The sequence below is a fragment of the Lupinus angustifolius genome, chromosome LG18 (genome assembly GCF_001865875.1).
Source record: "Lupinus angustifolius cultivar Tanjil chromosome LG18, LupAngTanjil_v1.0, whole genome shotgun sequence".
NCBI classification, from domain to species: Eukaryota; Viridiplantae; Streptophyta; class Magnoliopsida; order Fabales; family Fabaceae; genus Lupinus; species Lupinus angustifolius.
Window position 1 is genome coordinate 6,706,224 of NC_032026.1, and position 19,493 is coordinate 6,725,716.

A 19,493-nucleotide genomic window follows, 5' to 3' on the forward strand; every position below is an offset into this window, starting at 1 on the left:
CTCATAAACCCTTCTATAAATAGAGGCATTCATGCATTGAAAAAACATCTCATTTATTCCATTCTTTGTTATCTCATGAATAAAAATGTAAAAAGAGAATTATAGAAGCACTAGTGGTTGAGTAAGGAAAGTATAGTGCCATATAAAGAAAGAAGGAAATTGAGTTGTTAATCATCAAAGAATACATATAGGGAAGACAAAGAGGTAAGAACAAAATCAATCAAAAAGTGGATAAAGGGAAACACAAATGGAACCAAATATTCCTTACTCTATTCTTTTATCATATATGAATATCATAATGTTAAAATCCTAAATTAAGTGATTCTTATGAACCATTAAAGGCTCATAAAAGTTTTAAAAGTTTAAGACATATATGATATGGTGCTTGCGCATAATCACCAATTTATTGACTACAACAAGGGTATTTTCGGTTTTAACTTAATGTTACATATTTCATGCACACAAGCCATAATGGTATGTGAAGTCTCCAAATATGATGTATAAATGCAACCTTATATTCAACGGAACTTGCGGCTAACAGAGTCATAGCTTGGGACATATAAGACTGCAAAACATGGAGAAGGACAAAATTAATACCAAAGAAGATACAAAAACATTTAGAGTGTAATATCTTATATCTATGTACTATTAGTGTAAAAATTTATACACAGACAATACATTAACCACCATTCATTTATATTACTTTTTTGAAAAGTCAATAATAATTAAAAAATGAATGGTAGATGATAGACTGATAGTATATAAAACTCTTAGATTGTCGGTGCATACATTTTTTTATCAAACATTTAAAGAGAATTCTTTAGAAAATAATGAAGTACCATCTCCATATGACGCCATAGTGAGAGGGGAAGAAATGAGCTTTTGAGAAAGTGAAGTAATATCCTTCAAAGTTACTCCCTCCACTGCCTTTAAGAAATCCTCAGTAGGTTTCCTGAGATTAAGGGGAAGATATCATTGAGCAAGAGTCATTAACTCATTATACTTTCAGGACAAGTTCCTTTCGGAATGTGTTTTTACATTCAGACATGTGCTCGTTGGAATGTGTTTTTACATTCAGACATGTGCTCGTCCGAATGTGTTTTTACATTCAGACATGTGCTCCTCCAAATATGCATTTTAACATTCAGACTTGTGCTCGTAGAAATGTGCATTTTACATTCAGAGAGGTGCTCGTAGGACTGTGCATTTTACATTCAGACAGGTGCTCGTCGGAATTAACAGCGAAGTTAGAATGTCATCCCGAAGCCACATACATACCTTTCACCATATGTCAAAACTTGTCTGCCTATATCTTCTGAGACAACCATCTGAAAACACATTAGGTTCAGTGAGCGGAGTTAGAAAAAGAACAAAACAAAATCAAAAGCATGATTGAAAGACAGAATATAATCAAAAAAGAAAACTCCAGATTATAATTCCCAAGTGAAATATTTATTGGATATGGCTCTACATACTCTGGATTCCAAATTCATCAAAATTGCAGATTTTGTAGCACTTTTGGCACGATCCAGCTGTACCTGGTCAACTGTGGATATAAAACAACAAATAAGTGGAACGATATAAATCTAAAGGTGTTAATCATCAAAGGAAAATAGTCAAAATTTTAGTTACGTGAAGAGCAGAATATACCTTTTCCAGAAGTAGCAACTCCAAGAAGCTCATTAGCTGCTATGTCAACGGCTTTTGATACAAAATCTGAACCCTAATAGACAAACATGAATATGGTCACATGATAAACATTAAGGGAGTTGAGAGCAGTACTACTACACAATTTGATTAAACATTAGCACACAAGTGAAGTAACAATCTTCCTACCATGGCATAGAAAGCAAAACATAAATACAATTCCAGTCAATGGAATAGATATAACGTCGAATAAGCATGTGGGTTGGTAATAAAAGTTTACAAATACAGCATTCAAGTGACAACTGTCACAGAATGGCCAATGGTCTCTGATAATTTAGACAGTTCTCACAACACTGGTTAAATAAAAGGACTGACCCAGTGCACGAGGCTCCCACCTGGGATCTGGGAAGGGTAGAAGGACGAAGCCTTACCCTCGCAAGTGAAGAGGCTTTTCCAGGATTTGGATCCTGACCTTCAGGTCACAAGGCAAGCAACCTTAAAGTCTCCACGTCACAACACTGGTTAAATATGTTATAAAAAACAATTAGAGACAGAAGCATTAATTCCATCTCAATCATGTGTGCCTTAATACCAAAGTGCATCTCAATCATGCAAAATCTTGTTCACCCACAACAAATAACAAGTTGAGGTCTAGCCAACAACACAAATCTGCTCGAGCATTATAGCAAACCTACCAAACAAAGCCTAAGAAAGCTACCCAATTCATTTATATGCCAAGTCACCAAGTTCTAGTTCATCATTAAAATTTGTGATTTAAATGGACTAAAATTATTATGCAGTTATCTTACAGCTCCAAAATTATTATGTATTTGTGATTTTTTTGTTCTGATCTCATTTGGTTGTTTAATAAAAGCACCCTTAGTTAGGTTACATACAAATATTGACTGACAACAATTTCAATACATCAGGAAGCATGATTGACAGGATTCAAAGGGGCTTACTGTTGTGACTTGGATACCAAAAATGCCAGTGTTATTGTAAATATTGTTAAATGCTGCAATCGAATGTACTTGTGGATACTGATTAAGGACATTTAGGTCTGCACATGATCAAAGAAAGAATGTTAAAAGTCACAAGATTTTCAAAAGTATGCAGAAGATTGGGGAGGAGACGGGGACGCTTGGGATAACTTACATAGCCGGGAATACATCCCTTTACCAGGTCCACCAGCTGAAAATGATCCACCGCCTCCCAATAGCATCTATAGAAAAAAGATAGTTATTTCCAGAAATCTATATGCTTACCTTAATATTAGAAAGTGAGTAAACAATTCATTCTTAGGCATTTTTTAGCCACATTGAAAGAAGGGGGAAAAATCTGAAGTACAAAAAAGCCAATAAATTTAAAACTTTATCATACCTGAAGAACAGTTAAAACCATAGCATCCTTCAAGTTATCCCAGCCGCCAGGAAGTTCAAACGCAAGAGCAAAATGGGTCATCTGGCCACCCAAAGAATGTTAGACTTGATAGATATTTCATCTCAAAAATTAAAAAATGGGAATCTGAACAGAAGCACTGAAGCACAAAACATAGATTTGTTTTTAGTGCATACCCCTGATTCAGTCTGACATCGATAGTCACCACCAGTATATACTGATTTTGGCTCCTCTAGATGAGGGCCACTGGGTAGATCAGACAAAAGAGGTTCTGCAATAGATAACAACTCCCCATGCTCAACACCAGAAGCTGCAAGTACTATCCGAGGTGCAGTATAGTTTTCCTGATATTTAATATAAAAAATTGTCTTGTAAGAAAGGTAAAGTGCAATTAAAAAGATCCTTTAATTTTTTATAAAAGGATATATCATATATATATATATATATATTTCATTTAAGATAAATTTGGAGACTTACAGCAACAAATTCTTCCAGAATTGTACCGTTTAGTCCATTTATTGCTGATTCTGAAGCTAACAATGGATTTGCCAAGGCACCAGAGAAACCAGAAGAATGAATTGCTTCCAAAAGCAAGTCTTGAGGGTTTTTGGAAGCTTCGCCAATGTCATCCCTCACTTTCAGAAGCTATATAATTGCAATATTAGCTATAGCAGAAATTTCAAGAGACCATAGTGTAAGCACCAAACGGGTATAAAGTAGTTACTGGTATTTTCTTTTATAGAAATACGAAGTCACTTTTGACCTACTAATGTTTATACAAGTACTATACCCAAGCAACCCACAATCTAGGAATACTCACTCTGGTTTTACGAGTATAACAATACTCCAGTTTTATGACTGTATCTGTGGACAAGAATCAAGCTTCCAACTAATGAGTCAGGACTGCCTTATTGTGTTCAATTTTTTTCTAAACAAATAACAACAACAACCAAGTCTTAATCTCACTAGGTGGGGTTAGCTACATAATCGAACGACGCCATAATGCTCTATCATAAATCATGTCCATTACAAAGCATTGATCTCTAAATCATTCCTGATTGTCTCGCCTATGGATTTTCTTTGCCTCTCTCTGCCTCTAGAAATTGGACTAACCTCCATTTGATCTACTTTCCTAATTGGGGCTTTTAACGGTCTTCTCTGCACAGACATAAACCACATAAGGTACGACTCTACAATATTTTCTACAATAGTAACCATCATAACTTTCTCTCTAATGCATTCACTCTTAATCTTATCTTGTCTAGTGTGTCTACTCATCTAACGCAACACATTCATCTTTGCTACATTTAGTTTATTTTGTTCCTAACATTTTACCGCCCAACATTTAGTCCATAAACATTGTGGGTCTTATATTTGTGTAGTAAAATTTTCCCTTAAGCTTGAATGACACCTTTGTATCGCATATGACACCCAATGTACACTGTCATTTCATCCATCGCACTTGAATCCTATGGTTTATATATCCGTCAATTTCCCTATCCTATTGTATGATTGACCTAACATACTTAAATCTAGTGGCTTCTAGTATGGTATGATCTCCAATCTTTACCTCTATGGTAGGATTTGCTTGCCTCTTGCTAAACTTGAACTCCATATACTTTGACTTACACAAAAGTCATGTACTTCTAAAGCTTGTCCCTAAATTTCTAAACACAGAGTAAGGCATTATATTTCATAAATCTGTCATTATAAATGGATAAGGCAAGCCAAAAAAGCTGTCTTATCCCCATTTAAACAACATACCAGCCATTGGTTTATGCAAATTAAAGGGTAATTTGAAGCAAACAAACAGGTAAAAATACACAAAAAGAAACACTGATTTAGTTTGAGAGTAGGCCCTAAAAATGTAGCAAGAGGACCATCAAAACAAAGAAAAACAGCAGCACATTCAAGAAGTGATAAGGCAAGTGGATGGGACAGAAGCAGTTGACAGAGTCTTTCTCATCCGAGCTGAAGCAAACTGCTGCATTTTATTTTTTAATTGGACCAGCAAAGCAGCATGCTTGTTCTGTTAATAGCTACTATTAGTTATTACCATAATACAACTTCCAAGTCCCCTAGGGTCTAACCAACAGATGATTAGTTAAAGTGGTACATATTTGTTTCCACATTAGCAAAACCCTGGTTCGAGCCTTGCATATGGGTATGGAGAAAAACCCTGCTGGAAGAGTTATCCCTCCAATATAATGTGGATATCCATGGCTTGAACAGGATCGGGTCCCTTCTTTTCCTTTCTGTTTACAAGTCTTTCTTTCAAGACCAGTATTTAGCTTACAATACATTTGTAATCTATTAATGCCTCCCATTCATGTTCATGTTTACTTAAACTAAAGACTATATTATTATTCTAACATATCTCTAGACTGATTTGGGGTTACACTCTCTTGGCTCATGTTGCATTCAAATCTTATCATCCAATGATTACTATTTATACTTTTTTTCAAAAAAAATTGGATACGCCTAGTCAGTTATGGGGTTGAAACATCAATCTACCCGACACTAACAACAGCAATGCTTCAAGATATATATGAAATAAAAGTACCTGCTCATTGACCTCCCAGTCAAGAAATGCAGGGTTCCTCACAGAATCAACTAGCAGCTCGACCATTTCAGGAACATATGTCTTCAAAGCATCAAATGTGTAACCCATCTGCTCCCTAGAAGCAGAGGCCTGCACATTACCACCAATAGCCTCTACCTCACGAACAACCCGAAACTGACTCCGGTTTTTTGTGCTCTTGAATGCCATTCTTTCCAGCAAATGTGTAGCTCCAAACGTTAACGGAGTCTCATAAATTGAACCAAAGTTAACATATAAACCAACAGAAGCACCAGGAGCCTGAAAAACCAGGAAAAAAATAGTCAATACATTTAAACTATAGACCTTTCGCCGAAAATATAAATTAGATAACATCATTACAACAGAATATAACCAACTACTCGTACCGGTGAAGTTTGAGATGCCACTTTGACTCCGTTTGGGAGTGTAGTGATAATAGTTTTACCAGGCTCAACGTAATCAGGCAATGTAGGTGGAAGTTTAACGTCCGGAAGTGGGTAATCGAGAGGTGGCACTGAACTGGATCGGTCTCCAGTGAGCCAGCCCAGCAAACTACCCAAACCACGAGAGGATTGTTTTGTGGCAACAGAACTTGAACTAGCGAATCTAGCAGGTACTCTATTGCACGAACCCGCCTAAAAGCATATTAAAAAAATCAAACCAAATAGACATTCAACTTAATTTCAAACTCATTAAATAAAATTTACATTGAATCCAGAGTCTGTTTGTGAGTTGGGTGTTGGACGGTGAGAAAGAGAAAGAGAAGGCACGAGAGTCATGAAATACACATATAGCTCTAAAGTCTTCCCTTTCCATCCAAAACTCAATTCGCAAACTAACTTGAGAAAGAAGGATGTGAGATCAGCATGCGATGATACCGGCATTAAAGGATAGAGAAAAAAGGAATCAATTAGAATAAAAGGAAAAAGAAAGAACTAACCCTAACGGCTCTGAGCCTTTGTCTGAGGTGTGAAGTAACGTTGCGGTACATGGTTAATTGAAATATAGAGGTTAGAGTAAAATGGTTGATTCTATTAGGCTTAGGACTTGGGGTGGAGCAAGACGGTGGTTGAGGATAGGACACTCGCTCTCGCCCAAGACAGCGACAAAAACAACAACCTGAGTTCTACTGCTACAGATGCTGCTGCTTGGTCTTAACTCATTGTGTTTGGTCTTTTTTAATTTCGGGCTCAACCCTCGATCACTGTTGGATCCGATCCATGACCCATTTTCATTAAATGAAAATATTTAATGTAAAAGTATTTTGTGTAATAGTGATAGTATGAGTTTTATATATTGTTATTGTAGTATCTACTATTTATGTTTAACCATTATTAATTTATCATTAAAAAAATTAATACAAATGAATGAAATATGATATACTGATTATTTATAAAATATTTAAACCATAGATTATAAATATTATATTTATATATTTTAGTTGAAAAAAAAAGATATATTAACTAATAGTGTAGAGTTTTTTACATTGTTACTGCATGTATCTTAATTATTAACTTTTAAATAAAAATAATACAAATAAATAATAAATAGTATTTGATTCTCTTTCTAGTTTTTGGTGGAGAAAAAGAAAAGGCACATAAATATAAATAAGAGTCATTTTATATGAGGTTCTTGTCAGATTTTTTTAGGATCTAGGTCTTACAATTTTAAAGCAGTTATTAGAGGTTCCTTCGTCCAAATGCCAAATAGAATTTTAGTCGATAATGTTGCTTCGACGGCACTGGATATTTTTTAATTTATTTTAAAAATAAATAAATTTTGAATAATATTTAAGTATTCTTAGAAAACATTTTAATTTATATATTATTAAATAATTTAAAAAATATATCTAAGTAGAGACACTACTTTTTTTTTCATATATTTTTTTTCATAAGCAAAGGCAAGCACTTATATAGAAATAGTATTGTTGAAGTGGAAAATTATAAGTTATGTTTCACTAGATAATGAATACATTTTGATATAGGATCTCTATAAGATATTTTGAAAATGAAATCATTCAAACGTTACAGAAATTATTTATAAAGATCAAGGGAAAATTACCCATTCTTATAGGGAGATCGATGAATGATGTGACTCCATGTTTTGAGTAGAGTAGTTTACCTCATGTTTTACTCATTAAATTAAGTAAGAGGAGTGTGGGGCATATTATTGAACATAGAGGCAAATGGTTAAATTATTCCATTACGGGTATATAAGTAAGAGTCTAATTTTATATACAGTTAATTGTAAACACATTCAGTATACTATTTATTATTCATTTTTATTAATTTTTTGAATAATCGATAATAATAAAATATAAACGGTAAATGATACAATAACAATATATAAAACTCATACCGTCGATGTATATATATTTTTTTCATCAAGTAAATAGTTGTGTAATACTTGTTGAGTTGCAAATTACACTTTCTCTAATTAAAATTAAAATCATTATTATATCGCTCCTTGATATGCCTACAGGACATGTTTTTATATTTAACCAACTTAAATAATCAATTCGAGTAAGTAAGAATCCAACAAAATAATCTTTTCCTTTTTCTTTTATTTACATCTATGGTAATCAATGTTATAAAATACGAGTCAGACATCAACTTCGAAGAAGAACCGTATAGATCTAACCAGTTACACCATTCAGTCAGACCGGACAACATTGTAATATCAAATATAATTATATAATTAATTAAAATAAGTGAATAATACATTTATCAATATCATGTTTTGCATAAGGCATTCACATGTAAATCAAAATAAAATTGCATCAAACAAGTTTAAGTCTTATATAATTAGAATTATAAAAGAACTAGTGTGTTGACAGAATTGTATAGGCTTTATTTTTAAGGTTGAGCATTCTGATTTTAAATTATGTAAACATTCATACTATTTCGACACTGGTACATTAATGAATGGTTTATATTACTTCAATCTTGATTTTAAATTTAAGGAATTTTTATTTAATGTTGAACATGATGTTGGTTGCAAGCTTAAAGATTTTGATAAGAATTATGTTTACTTGTGGCATAAAAGATTAGGCCATATATTCAAAGAAAGGATAATAAGGTTAACAAAAAATGATGTTTTACCTCTTTTGAATTTTGGTGATTGAGATGTTTGTTTAGATTGTATTAAAGGAAAACAAACTAAACACATATCAAAGAAACCAGCCACAAGAAGTAGCAAACTTCTTGAATTAATACAAACAAATATTTGTGGTCCTTTTGATGTTCCATCTTGGGGTGGTGAAAAGTATTTCATCACTTTTATAGACGATTACTCACGGTATTGCTACCTATATTTGTTGCATGAAAAATCTCAATCATTGGATGTCCTAAAGGTATTCATTGATGATATTGAAAGGCAACTTGAAAAGAAGGTTAAGGTTGTGAGGTCTGATAGAGATGGTGAATATTATGGAAAATATAATGAGAATGAACAATGTCCAAGACCATTTACAAAGTTTCTCGAAAGTTGAGGCATGTGTGCTCAATACACTATGCCTTACACACCACGAAAAAATGGTGTGGCTGAAAGGCAGAGTCGTACTCTAATGGAAATGGTTAGGTCAATGTTGAGTCATTGTGATGTACCTTTATTGTTGCAGATGTATGGATTAAGGACTGTTGCATATTTTCTAAATAGGGTTCTCAGTAAGGCATTTCCTAAAACTGCATATGAGTTATGTACTAGTAGGAAACCCAGTTTGAGACATCTCCATATTTGGGGTTGTCCTGTATAAGTAAAAGTGTACAACCCACATGAAAAGAAGCTTAATGCAAGAACCATTAGTGGTTTCTTTATCAGTTATCCAAAAAAGTCAAAGGGATACAAATTTTATTGTCCTAACCATAGTACGAGAATAGTTGAGTCTGTAAATGTTAGGTTAATTGAGAATGATCAAACTAGTGGGAGTAATAAATCACGAAAAGGTGGATATTATGGAGACTTCTGATGAATCTTCTTCATTGAAGACGTCTTCTGAGGTTGTTGTTCCTCTAGTTATATTACTGTCAAATAACACTCACAGACAAAAAGGTAATATCCAAACCCACAGGATGAACAAATAGTTAATGAGCCGATTAATGAAGTCGTTAATGATCAAGTGATGGAAGAATCGCAAGAAATAGCATTAAGAGGGTCTGAAAGACAAAGAAGACTAGCTATTTCTTACAATTATATAGTATATTTACTTGAACATGAATGTGACTTGAGCATTGATAAGGATTCAGTCTCATTCATACAAGCCGTGGAAAGTGACAATCTAAAAAGTGGCTCAATGCTATGAAAGAAGAGTTGAAATCAATGGACGATAATAAAGTTTGGGATCTAGTTGAGTTGCTTGAGGGTTCAAAACGAGTTGGCTGTAAAGGGGTCTTTAAGACCAAGCGTGACTCGAAAGACAACATTTAAAGATATAAGGTTAGACTTGTCGCTAAAGGTTTCACTCAAAAAGATGACATTGATTACAAAAAAAATTTCTCTATAGTATCTAAGAAAGATTCTTTAAGAATTAGTTATGACTTTGGTGGCTCATTATGACTTAGAGCTTCATCAAATGGACGTAAATACCGCTTTTCTAAATGGTGACTTAAACGATAAATTATATGAACCAACTCAAAGGGTTCGTGACCACAAGAAAGGAAAATCTAGTGTAAATTAAATAAGTCAATATACAAACTTAAACAAGCTTCTAGACAATGGTATATAAAGTTTAATGATACCATTACATTATATGGGTTTGTGGAAAACACTGTTGACCGATGTATCTACATAAAAATTAGTTGGAGCAAGTTTATAATTTTAGTTCTATATGTTGATGACATTCTATTTGCTGCAAATAATAAAGGATTGTTACATGATGTAAAGAAGTTTCTCTCTAATAATTTTGAAATGAAGGATATGAGTGAGGCATCCTATGTGATAGAAATGGAAATATTTCATGATAGATCATAAGGATTATTAGGATTGTCTCATGAAGGATATATCAATAAGGTATTAGAGAATTCAGAATGAAAAAGTGCTCCGTAAGGATAGTTCCAATCCAGAAAAGGGACAAATTTAATTAAAAGCAATGTCCAAGGAATGATTTGGAGCGCAAGGATATGGAATCAATTCCCTATGCATCAGCGGTTGGGAGTTTAATGTATGCTCAGACATGCACTCGGTTGGATATCAGCTTTGCTGTTGAAATGTTAGGTCGATATCAAAGTAACCTCAGAATGGACCACTGGAAGGTTGCAAATAAGGTTCTCATATATTTACAAGACACTAAGGATCACATGCTCACGTATAGAAGGTCAGATCACCTTGAGGTGATCGTTTATTCGGACTCAAACTATGCACGATGTGTGGACTCAAGGAAATCTACATTTGGGTATGTTTTCCTAATGGATGGAGGAGCCATTTCATGGAGAAGTGGTAGACAATATGTAATAGCTACGTCCACCATGGAGACTGAGTTTGTGGCATACTTTGAGGCCACAAATCATGCATTGTGGATGCAGAACTTTACTTCAAGGCTTGGCATTATAGACAATGTAGCTAGGCCACTGAAGTTTTGTTGTGATAATTTCACAACTGTATTCTTCTCTAAGAATGAAAGGTATTCAAGAGGTGCCAAACATATGGATTTAAAGTTCCTGTCGGTTAAAGAACAAATACGTGATGAGAAAGTGTGTATAGAGCACATTGGTATCAATCTAATAGTAGCGGATCCGTTAACTAAGGGATTGTTGCCCAAAATTTACATTGACAATGTAAAAAGGATCGACATTATAGATAAGTCCTTGGTTGAGTTTAGTTGATTGTGATACATGGCAGGGATCGGGTTGTCACATATAATTTATGACTGCTAGGATTCAACCATTTCAATTCAATTGAGGATGATGATCTGTAAGATTCAATTAAAGTATGCAATTAAAGTCCGAGTGGGAGATTGTTAGATTAATTCTAATTAGTGGTCCATGTTCTTGGAAATTACTAGTTTGAATGAAAGTGTCTAATGTGATGATAGTTGACTATTTATGGATCAAACTAGTGGAAGTATTGTTAACTCCCTCCCCTCTCACTTCATGGGTAGTTTCCGTGAAAGTAGGGGAGTTACTTTCTCTATTAACTCCTCATAAACCCTTCTATAAATAGAGGCATTCATGCATTGAAAAAACATCTCATTTATTCCATTCTTTGTTATCTCATGAATAAAAATGTAAAAAGAGAATTATAGAAGCACTAGTGGTTGAGTAAGGAAAGTATAGTGCCATATAAAGAAAGAAGGAAATTGAGTTGTTAATCATCAAAGAATACATATAGGGAAGACAAAGAGGTAAGAACAAAATCAATCAAAAAGTGGATAAAGGGAAACACAAATGGAACCAAATATTCCTTACTCTATTCTTTTATCATATATGAATATCATAATGTTAAAATCCTAAATTAAGTGATTCTTATGAACCATTAAAGGCTCATAAAAGTTTTAAAAGTTTAAGACATATATGATATGGTGCTTGCGCATAATCACCAATTTATTGACTACAACAAGGGTATTTTCGGTTTTAACTTAATGTTACATATTTCATGCACACAAGCCATAATGGTATGTGAAGTCTCCAAATATGATGTATAAATGCAACCTTATATTCAACGGAACTTGCGGCTAACAGAGTCATAGCTTGGGACATATAAGACTGCAAAACATGGAGAAGGACAAAATTAATACCAAAGAAGATACAAAAACATTTAGAGTGTAATATCTTATATCTATGTACTATTAGTGTAAAAATTTATACACAGACAATACATTAACCACCATTCATTTATATTACTTTTTTGAAAAGTCAATAATAATTAAAAAATGAATGGTAGATGATAGACTGATAGTATATAAAACTCTTAGATTGTCGGTGCATACATTTTTTTATCAAACATTTAAAGAGAATTCTTTAGAAAATAATGAAGTACCATCTCCATATGACGCCATAGTGAGAGGGGAAGAAATGAGCTTTTGAGAAAGTGAAGTAATATCCTTCAAAGTTACTCCCTCCACTGCCTTTAAGAAATCCTCAGTAGGTTTCCTGAGATTAAGGGGAAGATATCATTGAGCAAGAGTCATTAACTCATTATACTTTCAGGACAAGTTCCTTTCGGAATGTGTTTTTACATTCAGACATGTGCTCGTTGGAATGTGTTTTTACATTCAGACATGTGCTCGTTGGAATGTGTTTTTACATTCAGACATGTGCTCGTTGGAATGTGTTTTTACATTCAGACATGTGCTCGTTGGAATGTGTTTTTACATTCAGACATGTGCTCGTCCGAATGTGTTTTTACATTCAGACATGTGCTCCTCCAAATATGCATTTTAACATTCAGACTTGTGCTCGTAGAAATGTGCATTTTACATTCAGAGAGGTGCTCGTAGGACTGTGCATTTTACATTCAGACAGGTGCTCGTCGGAATTAACAGCGAAGTTAGAATGTCATCCCGAAGCCACATACATACCTTTCACCATATGTCAAAACTTGTCTGCCTATATCTTCTGAGACAACCATCTGAAAACACATTAGGTTCAGTGAGCGGAGTTAGAAAAAGAACAAAACAAAATCAAAAGCATGATTGAAAGACAGAATATAATCAAAAAAGAAAACTCCAGATTATAATTCCCAAGTGAAATATTTATTGGATATGGCTCTACATACTCTGGATTCCAAATTCATCAAAATTGCAGATTTTGTAGCACTTTTGGCACGATCCAGCTGTACCTGGTCAACTGTGGATATAAAACAACAAATAAGTGGAACGATATAAATCTAAAGGTGTTAATCATCAAAGGAAAATAGTCAAAATTTTAGTTACGTGAAGAGCAGAATATACCTTTTCCAGAAGTAGCAACTCCAAGAAGCTCATTAGCTGCTATGTCAACGGCTTTTGATACAAAATCTGAACCCTAATAGACAAACATGAATATGGTCACATGATAAACATTAAGGGAGTTGAGAGCAGTACTACTACACAATTTGATTAAACATTAGCACACAAGTGAAGTAACAATCTTCCTACCATGGCATAGAAAGCAAAACATAAATACAATTCCAGTCAATGGAATAGATATAACGTCGAATAAGCATGTGGGTTGGTAATAAAAGTTTACAAATACAGCATTCAAGTGACAACTGTCACAGAATGGCCAATGGTCTCTGATAATTTAGACAGTTCTCACAACACTGGTTAAATAAAAGGACTGACCCAGTGCACGAGGCTCCCACCTGGGATCTGGGAAGGGTAGAAGGACGAAGCCTTACCCTCGCAAGTGAAGAGGCTTTTCCAGGATTTGGATCCTGACCTTCAGGTCACAAGGCAAGCAACCTTAAAGTCTCCACGTCACAACACTGGTTAAATATGTTATAAAAAACAATTAGAGACAGAAGCATTAATTCCATCTCAATCATGTGTGCCTTAATACCAAAGTGCATCTCAATCATGCAAAATCTTGTTCACCCACAACAAATAACAAGTTGAGGTCTAGCCAACAACACAAATCTGCTCGAGCATTATAGCAAACCTACCAAACAAAGCCTAAGAAAGCTACCCAATTCATTTATATGCCAAGTCACCAAGTTCTAGTTCATCATTAAAATTTGTGATTTAAATGGACTAAAATTATTATGCAGTTATCTTACAGCTCCAAAATTATTATGTATTTGTGATTTTTTTGTTCTGATCTCATTTGGTTGTTTAATAAAAGCACCCTTAGTTAGGTTACATACAAATATTGACTGACAACAATTTCAATACATCAGGAAGCATGATTGACAGGATTCAAAGGGGCTTACTGTTGTGACTTGGATACCAAAAATGCCAGTGTTATTGTAAATATTGTTAAATGCTGCAATCGAATGTACTTGTGGATACTGATTAAGGACATTTAGGTCTGCACATGATCAAAGAAAGAATGTTAAAAGTCACAAGATTTTCAAAAGTATGCAGAAGATTGGGGAGGAGACGGGGACGCTTGGGATAACTTACATAGCCGGGAATACATCCCTTTACCAGGTCCACCAGCTGAAAATGATCCACCGCCTCCCAATAGCATCTATAGAAAAAAGATAGTTATTTCCAGAAATCTATATGCTTACCTTAATATTAGAAAGTGAGTAAACAATTCATTCTTAGGCATTTTTTAGCCACATTGAAAGAAGGGGGAAAAATCTGAAGTACAAAAAAGCCAATAAATTTAAAACTTTATCATACCTGAAGAACAGTTAAAACCATAGCATCCTTCAAGTTATCCCAGCCGCCAGGAAGTTCAAACGCAAGAGCAAAATGGGTCATCTGGCCACCCAAAGAATGTTAGACTTGATAGATATTTCATCTCAAAAATTAAAAAATGGGAATCTGAACAGAAGCACTGAAGCACAAAACATAGATTTGTTTTTAGTGCATACCCCTGATTCAGTCTGACATCGATAGTCACCACCAGTATATACTGATTTTGGCTCCTCTAGATGAGGGCCACTGGGTAGATCAGACAAAAGAGGTTCTGCAATAGATAACAACTCCCCATGCTCAACACCAGAAGCTGCAAGTACTATCCGAGGTGCAGTATAGTTTTCCTGATATTTAATATAAAAAATTGTCTTGTAAGAAAGGTAAAGTGCAATTAAAAAGATCCTTTAATTTTTTATAAAAGGATATATCATATATATATATATATATATTTCATTTAAGATAAATTTGGAGACTTACAGCAACAAATTCTTCCAGAATTGTACCGTTTAGTCCATTTATTGCTGATTCTGAAGCTAACAATGGATTTGCCAAGGCACCAGAGAAACCAGAAGAATGAATTGCTTCCAAAAGCAAGTCTTGAGGGTTTTTGGAAGCTTCGCCAATGTCATCCCTCACTTTCAGAAGCTATATAATTGCAATATTAGCTATAGCAGAAATTTCAAGAGACCATAGTGTAAGCACCAAACGGGTATAAAGTAGTTACTGGTATTTTCTTTTATAGAAATACGAAGTCACTTTTGACCTACTAATGTTTATACAAGTACTATACCCAAGCAACCCACAATCTAGGAATACTCACTCTGGTTTTACGAGTATAACAATACTCCAGTTTTATGACTGTATCTGTGGACAAGAATCAAGCTTCCAACTAATGAGTCAGGACTGCCTTATTGTGTTCAATTTTTTTCTAAACAAATAACAACAACAACCAAGTCTTAATCTCACTAGGTGGGGTTAGCTACATAATCGAACGACGCCATAATGCTCTATCATAAATCATGTCCATTACAAAGCATTGATCTCTAAATCATTCCTGATTGTCTCGCCTATGGATTTTCTTTGCCTCTCTCTGCCTCTAGAAATTGGACTAACCTCCATTTGATCTACTTTCCTAATTGGGGCTTTTAACGGTCTTCTCTGCACAGACATAAACCACATAAGGTACGACTCTACAATATTTTCTACAATAGTAACCATCATAACTTTCTCTCTAATGCATTCACTCTTAATCTTATCTTGTCTAGTGTGTCTACTCATCTAACGCAACACATTCATCTTTGCTACATTTAGTTTATTTTGTTCCTAACATTTTACCGCCCAACATTTAGTCCATAAACATTGTGGGTCTTATATTTGTGTAGTAAAATTTTCCCTTAAGCTTGAATGACACCTTTGTATCGCATATGACACCCAATGTACACTGTCATTTCATCCATCGCACTTGAATCCTATGGTTTATATATCCGTCAATTTCCCTATCCTATTGTATGATTGACCTAACATACTTAAATCTAGTGGCTTCTAGTATGGTATGATCTCCAATCTTTACCTCTATGGTAGGATTTGCTTGCCTCTTGCTAAACTTGAACTCCATATACTTTGACTTACACAAAAGTCATGTACTTCTAAAGCTTGTCCCTAAATTTCTAAACACAGAGTAAGGCATTATATTTCATAAATCTGTCATTATAAATGGATAAGGCAAGCCAAAAAAGCTGTCTTATCCCCATTTAAACAACATACCAGCCATTGGTTTATGCAAATTAAAGGGTAATTTGAAGCAAACAAACAGGTAAAAATACACAAAAAGAAACACTGATTTAGTTTGAGAGTAGGCCCTAAAAATGTAGCAAGAGGACCATCAAAACAAAGAAAAACAGCAGCACATTCAAGAAGTGATAAGGCAAGTGGATGGGACAGAAGCAGTTGACAGAGTCTTTCTCATCCGAGCTGAAGCAAACTGCTGCATTTTATTTTTTAATTGGACCAGCAAAGCAGCATGCTTGTTCTGTTAATAGCTACTATTAGTTATTACCATAATACAACTTCCAAGTCCCCTAGGGTCTAACCAACAGATGATTAGTTAAAGTGGTACATATTTGTTTCCACATTAGCAAAACCCTGGTTCGAGCCTTGCATATGGGTATGGAGAAAAACCCTGCTGGAAGAGTTATCCCTCCAATATAATGTGGATATCCATGGCTTGAACAGGATCGGGTCCCTTCTTTTCCTTTCTGTTTACAAGTCTTTCTTTCAAGACCAGTATTTAGCTTACAATACATTTGTAATCTATTAATGCCTCCCATTCATGTTCATGTTTACTTAAACTAAAGACTATATTATTATTCTAACATATCTCTAGACTGATTTGGGGTTACACTCTCTTGGCTCATGTTGCATTCAAATCTTATCATCCAATGATTACTATTTATACTTTTTTTCAAAAAAAATTGGATACGCCTAGTCAGTTATGGGGTTGAAACATCAATCTACCCGACACTAACAACAGCAATGCTTCAAGATATATATGAAATAAAAGTACCTGCTCATTGACCTCCCAGTCAAGAAATGCAGGGTTCCTCACAGAATCAACTAGCAGCTCGACCATTTCAGGAACATATGTCTTCAAAGCATCAAATGTGTAACCCATCTGCTCCCTAGAAGCAGAGGCCTGCACATTACCACCAATAGCCTCTACCTCACGAACAACCCGAAACTGACTCCGGTTTTTTGTGCTCTTGAATGCCATTCTTTCCAGCAAATGTGTAGCTCCAAACGTTAACGGAGTCTCATAAATTGAACCAAAGTTAACATATAAACCAACAGAAGCACCAGGAGCCTGAAAAACCAGGAAAAAAATAGTCAATACATTTAAACTATAGACCTTTCGCCGAAAATATAAATTAGATAACATCATTACAACAGAATATAACCAACTACTCGTACCGGTGAAGTTTGAGATGCCACTTTGACTCCGTTTGGGAGTGTAGTGATAATAGTTTTACCAGGCTCAACGTAATCAGGCAATGTAGGTGGAAGTTTAACGTCCGGAAGTGGGTAATCGAGAGGTGGCACTGAACTGGATCGGTCTCCAGTGAGCCAGCCCAGCAAACTACCCAAACCACGAGAGGATTGTTTTGTGGCAACAGAACTTGAACTAGCGAATCTAGCAGGTACTCTATTGCACGAACCCGCCTAAAAGCATATTAAAAAAATCAAACCAAATAGACATTCAACTTAATTTCAAACTCATTAAATAAAATTTACATTGAATCCAGAGTCTGTTTGTGAGTTGGGTGTTGGACGGTGAGAAAGAGAAAGAGAAGGCACGAGAGTCATGAAATACACATATAGCTCTAAAGTCTTCCCTTTCCATCCAAAACTCAATTCGCAAACTAACTTGAGAAAGAAGGATGTGAGATCAGCATGCGATGATACCGGCATTAAAGGATAGAGAAAAAAGGAATCAATTAGAATAAAAGGAAAAAGAAAGAACTAACCCTAACGGCTCTGAGCCTTTGTCTGAGGTGTGAAGTAACGTTGCGGTACATGGTTAATTGAAATATAGAGGTTAGAGTAAAATGGTTGATTCTATTAGGCTTAGGACTTGGGGTGGAGCAAGACGGTGGTTGAGGATAGGACACTCGCTCTCGCCCAAGACAGCGACAAAAACAACAACCTGAGTTCTACTGCTACAGATGCTGCTGCTTGGTCTTAACTCATTGTGTTTGGTCTTTTTTAATTTCGGGCTCAACCCTCGATCACTGTTGGATCCGATCCATGACCCATTTTCATTAAATGAAAATATTTAATGTAAAAGTATTTTGTGTAATAGTGATAGTATGAGTTTTATATATTGTTATTGTAGTATCTACTATTTATGTTTAACCATTATTAATTTATCATTAAAAAAATTAATACAAATGAATGAAATATGATATACTGATTATTTATAAAATATTTAAACCATAGATTATAAATATTATATTTATATATTTTAGTTGAAAAAAAAAGATATATTAACTAATAGTGTAGAGTTTTTTACATTGTTACTGCATGTATCTTAATTATTAACTTTTAAATAAAAATAATACAAATAAATAATAAATAGTATTTGATTCTCTTTCTAGTTTTTGGTGGAGAAAAAGAAAAGGCACATAAATATAAATAAGAGTCATTTTATATGAGGTTCTTGTCAGATTTTTTTAGGATCTAGGTCTTACAATTTTAAAGCAGTTATTAGAGGTTCCTTCGTCCAAATGCCAAATAGAATTTTAGTCGATAATGTTGCTTCGACGGCACTGGATATTTTTTAATTTATTTTAAAAATAAATAAATTTTGAATAATATTTAAGTATTCTTAGAAAACATTTTAATTTATATATTATTAAATAATTTAAAAAATATATCTAAGTAGAGACACTACTTTTTTTTTCATATATTTTTTTTCATAAGCAAAGGCAAGCACTTATATAGAAATAGTATTGTTGAAGTGGAAAATTATAAGTTATGTTTCACTAGATAATGAATACATTTTGATATAGGATCTCTATAAGATATTTTGAA

The 19,493-nt window shown here is 34.3% G+C and overlaps 2 protein-coding genes across 2 annotated transcripts; both read right to left on the reverse strand.

The window, feature by feature from the left end:
• On the reverse strand, positions 374–6,817 carry LOC109333303 (mitochondrial-processing peptidase subunit alpha-like). Its single transcript, XM_019568714.1, has 13 exons — positions 6,567–6,817; positions 6,013–6,261; positions 5,609–5,905; positions 3,523–3,690; positions 3,222–3,389; positions 3,028–3,108; positions 2,803–2,869; positions 2,610–2,707; positions 1,651–1,723; positions 1,476–1,546; positions 1,279–1,328; positions 840–952; positions 374–565 (listed from the first exon to the last, which is right to left on the reverse strand). Exons 1-13 carry the CDS (start codon positions 6,615–6,617, stop codon positions 519–521), a joined length of 1,533 nt encoding a protein of 510 aa, XP_019424259.1. The 5' UTR covers positions 6,618–6,817; the 3' UTR covers positions 374–518.
• LOC109333343 (mitochondrial-processing peptidase subunit alpha-like) lies at positions 12,133–18,678 on the reverse strand. Its single transcript, XM_019568789.1, has 13 exons — positions 18,428–18,678; positions 17,874–18,122; positions 17,470–17,766; positions 15,384–15,551; positions 15,083–15,250; positions 14,889–14,969; positions 14,664–14,730; positions 14,471–14,568; positions 13,512–13,584; positions 13,337–13,407; positions 13,140–13,189; positions 12,599–12,711; positions 12,133–12,324 (listed from the first exon to the last, which is right to left on the reverse strand). Exons 1-13 carry the CDS (start codon positions 18,476–18,478, stop codon positions 12,278–12,280), a joined length of 1,533 nt encoding a protein of 510 aa, XP_019424334.1. The 5' UTR covers positions 18,479–18,678; the 3' UTR covers positions 12,133–12,277.

Excerpts from the sequence above, each read along its gene's own strand:
- LOC109333303 (XM_019568714.1), bottom strand. The coding sequence starts at position 6,617 with ATGTACCGCAACGTTACTTCACACCTCAGACAAAGGCTCAGAGCCGTT. Across the intron at positions 1,724-2,609 it reads TTGGTATCCAAGTCACAACA|GGTTCAGATTTTGTATCAAA; the intron begins GTAAGCCCCTTT and ends TTTGTCTATTAG. Across the intron at positions 953-1,278 it reads GTTTTGACATATGGTGAAAG|GAAACCTACTGAGGATTTCT; the intron begins GTATGTATGTGG and ends CCTTAATCTCAG.
- LOC109333343 (XM_019568789.1), bottom strand. The coding sequence starts at position 18,478 with ATGTACCGCAACGTTACTTCACACCTCAGACAAAGGCTCAGAGCCGTT. Across the intron at positions 17,767-17,873 it reads TGGCATCTCAAACTTCACCG|GCTCCTGGTGCTTCTGTTGG; the intron begins GTACGAGTAGTT and ends CTGGTTTTTCAG. Across the intron at positions 13,585-14,470 it reads TTGGTATCCAAGTCACAACA|GGTTCAGATTTTGTATCAAA; the intron begins GTAAGCCCCTTT and ends TTTGTCTATTAG.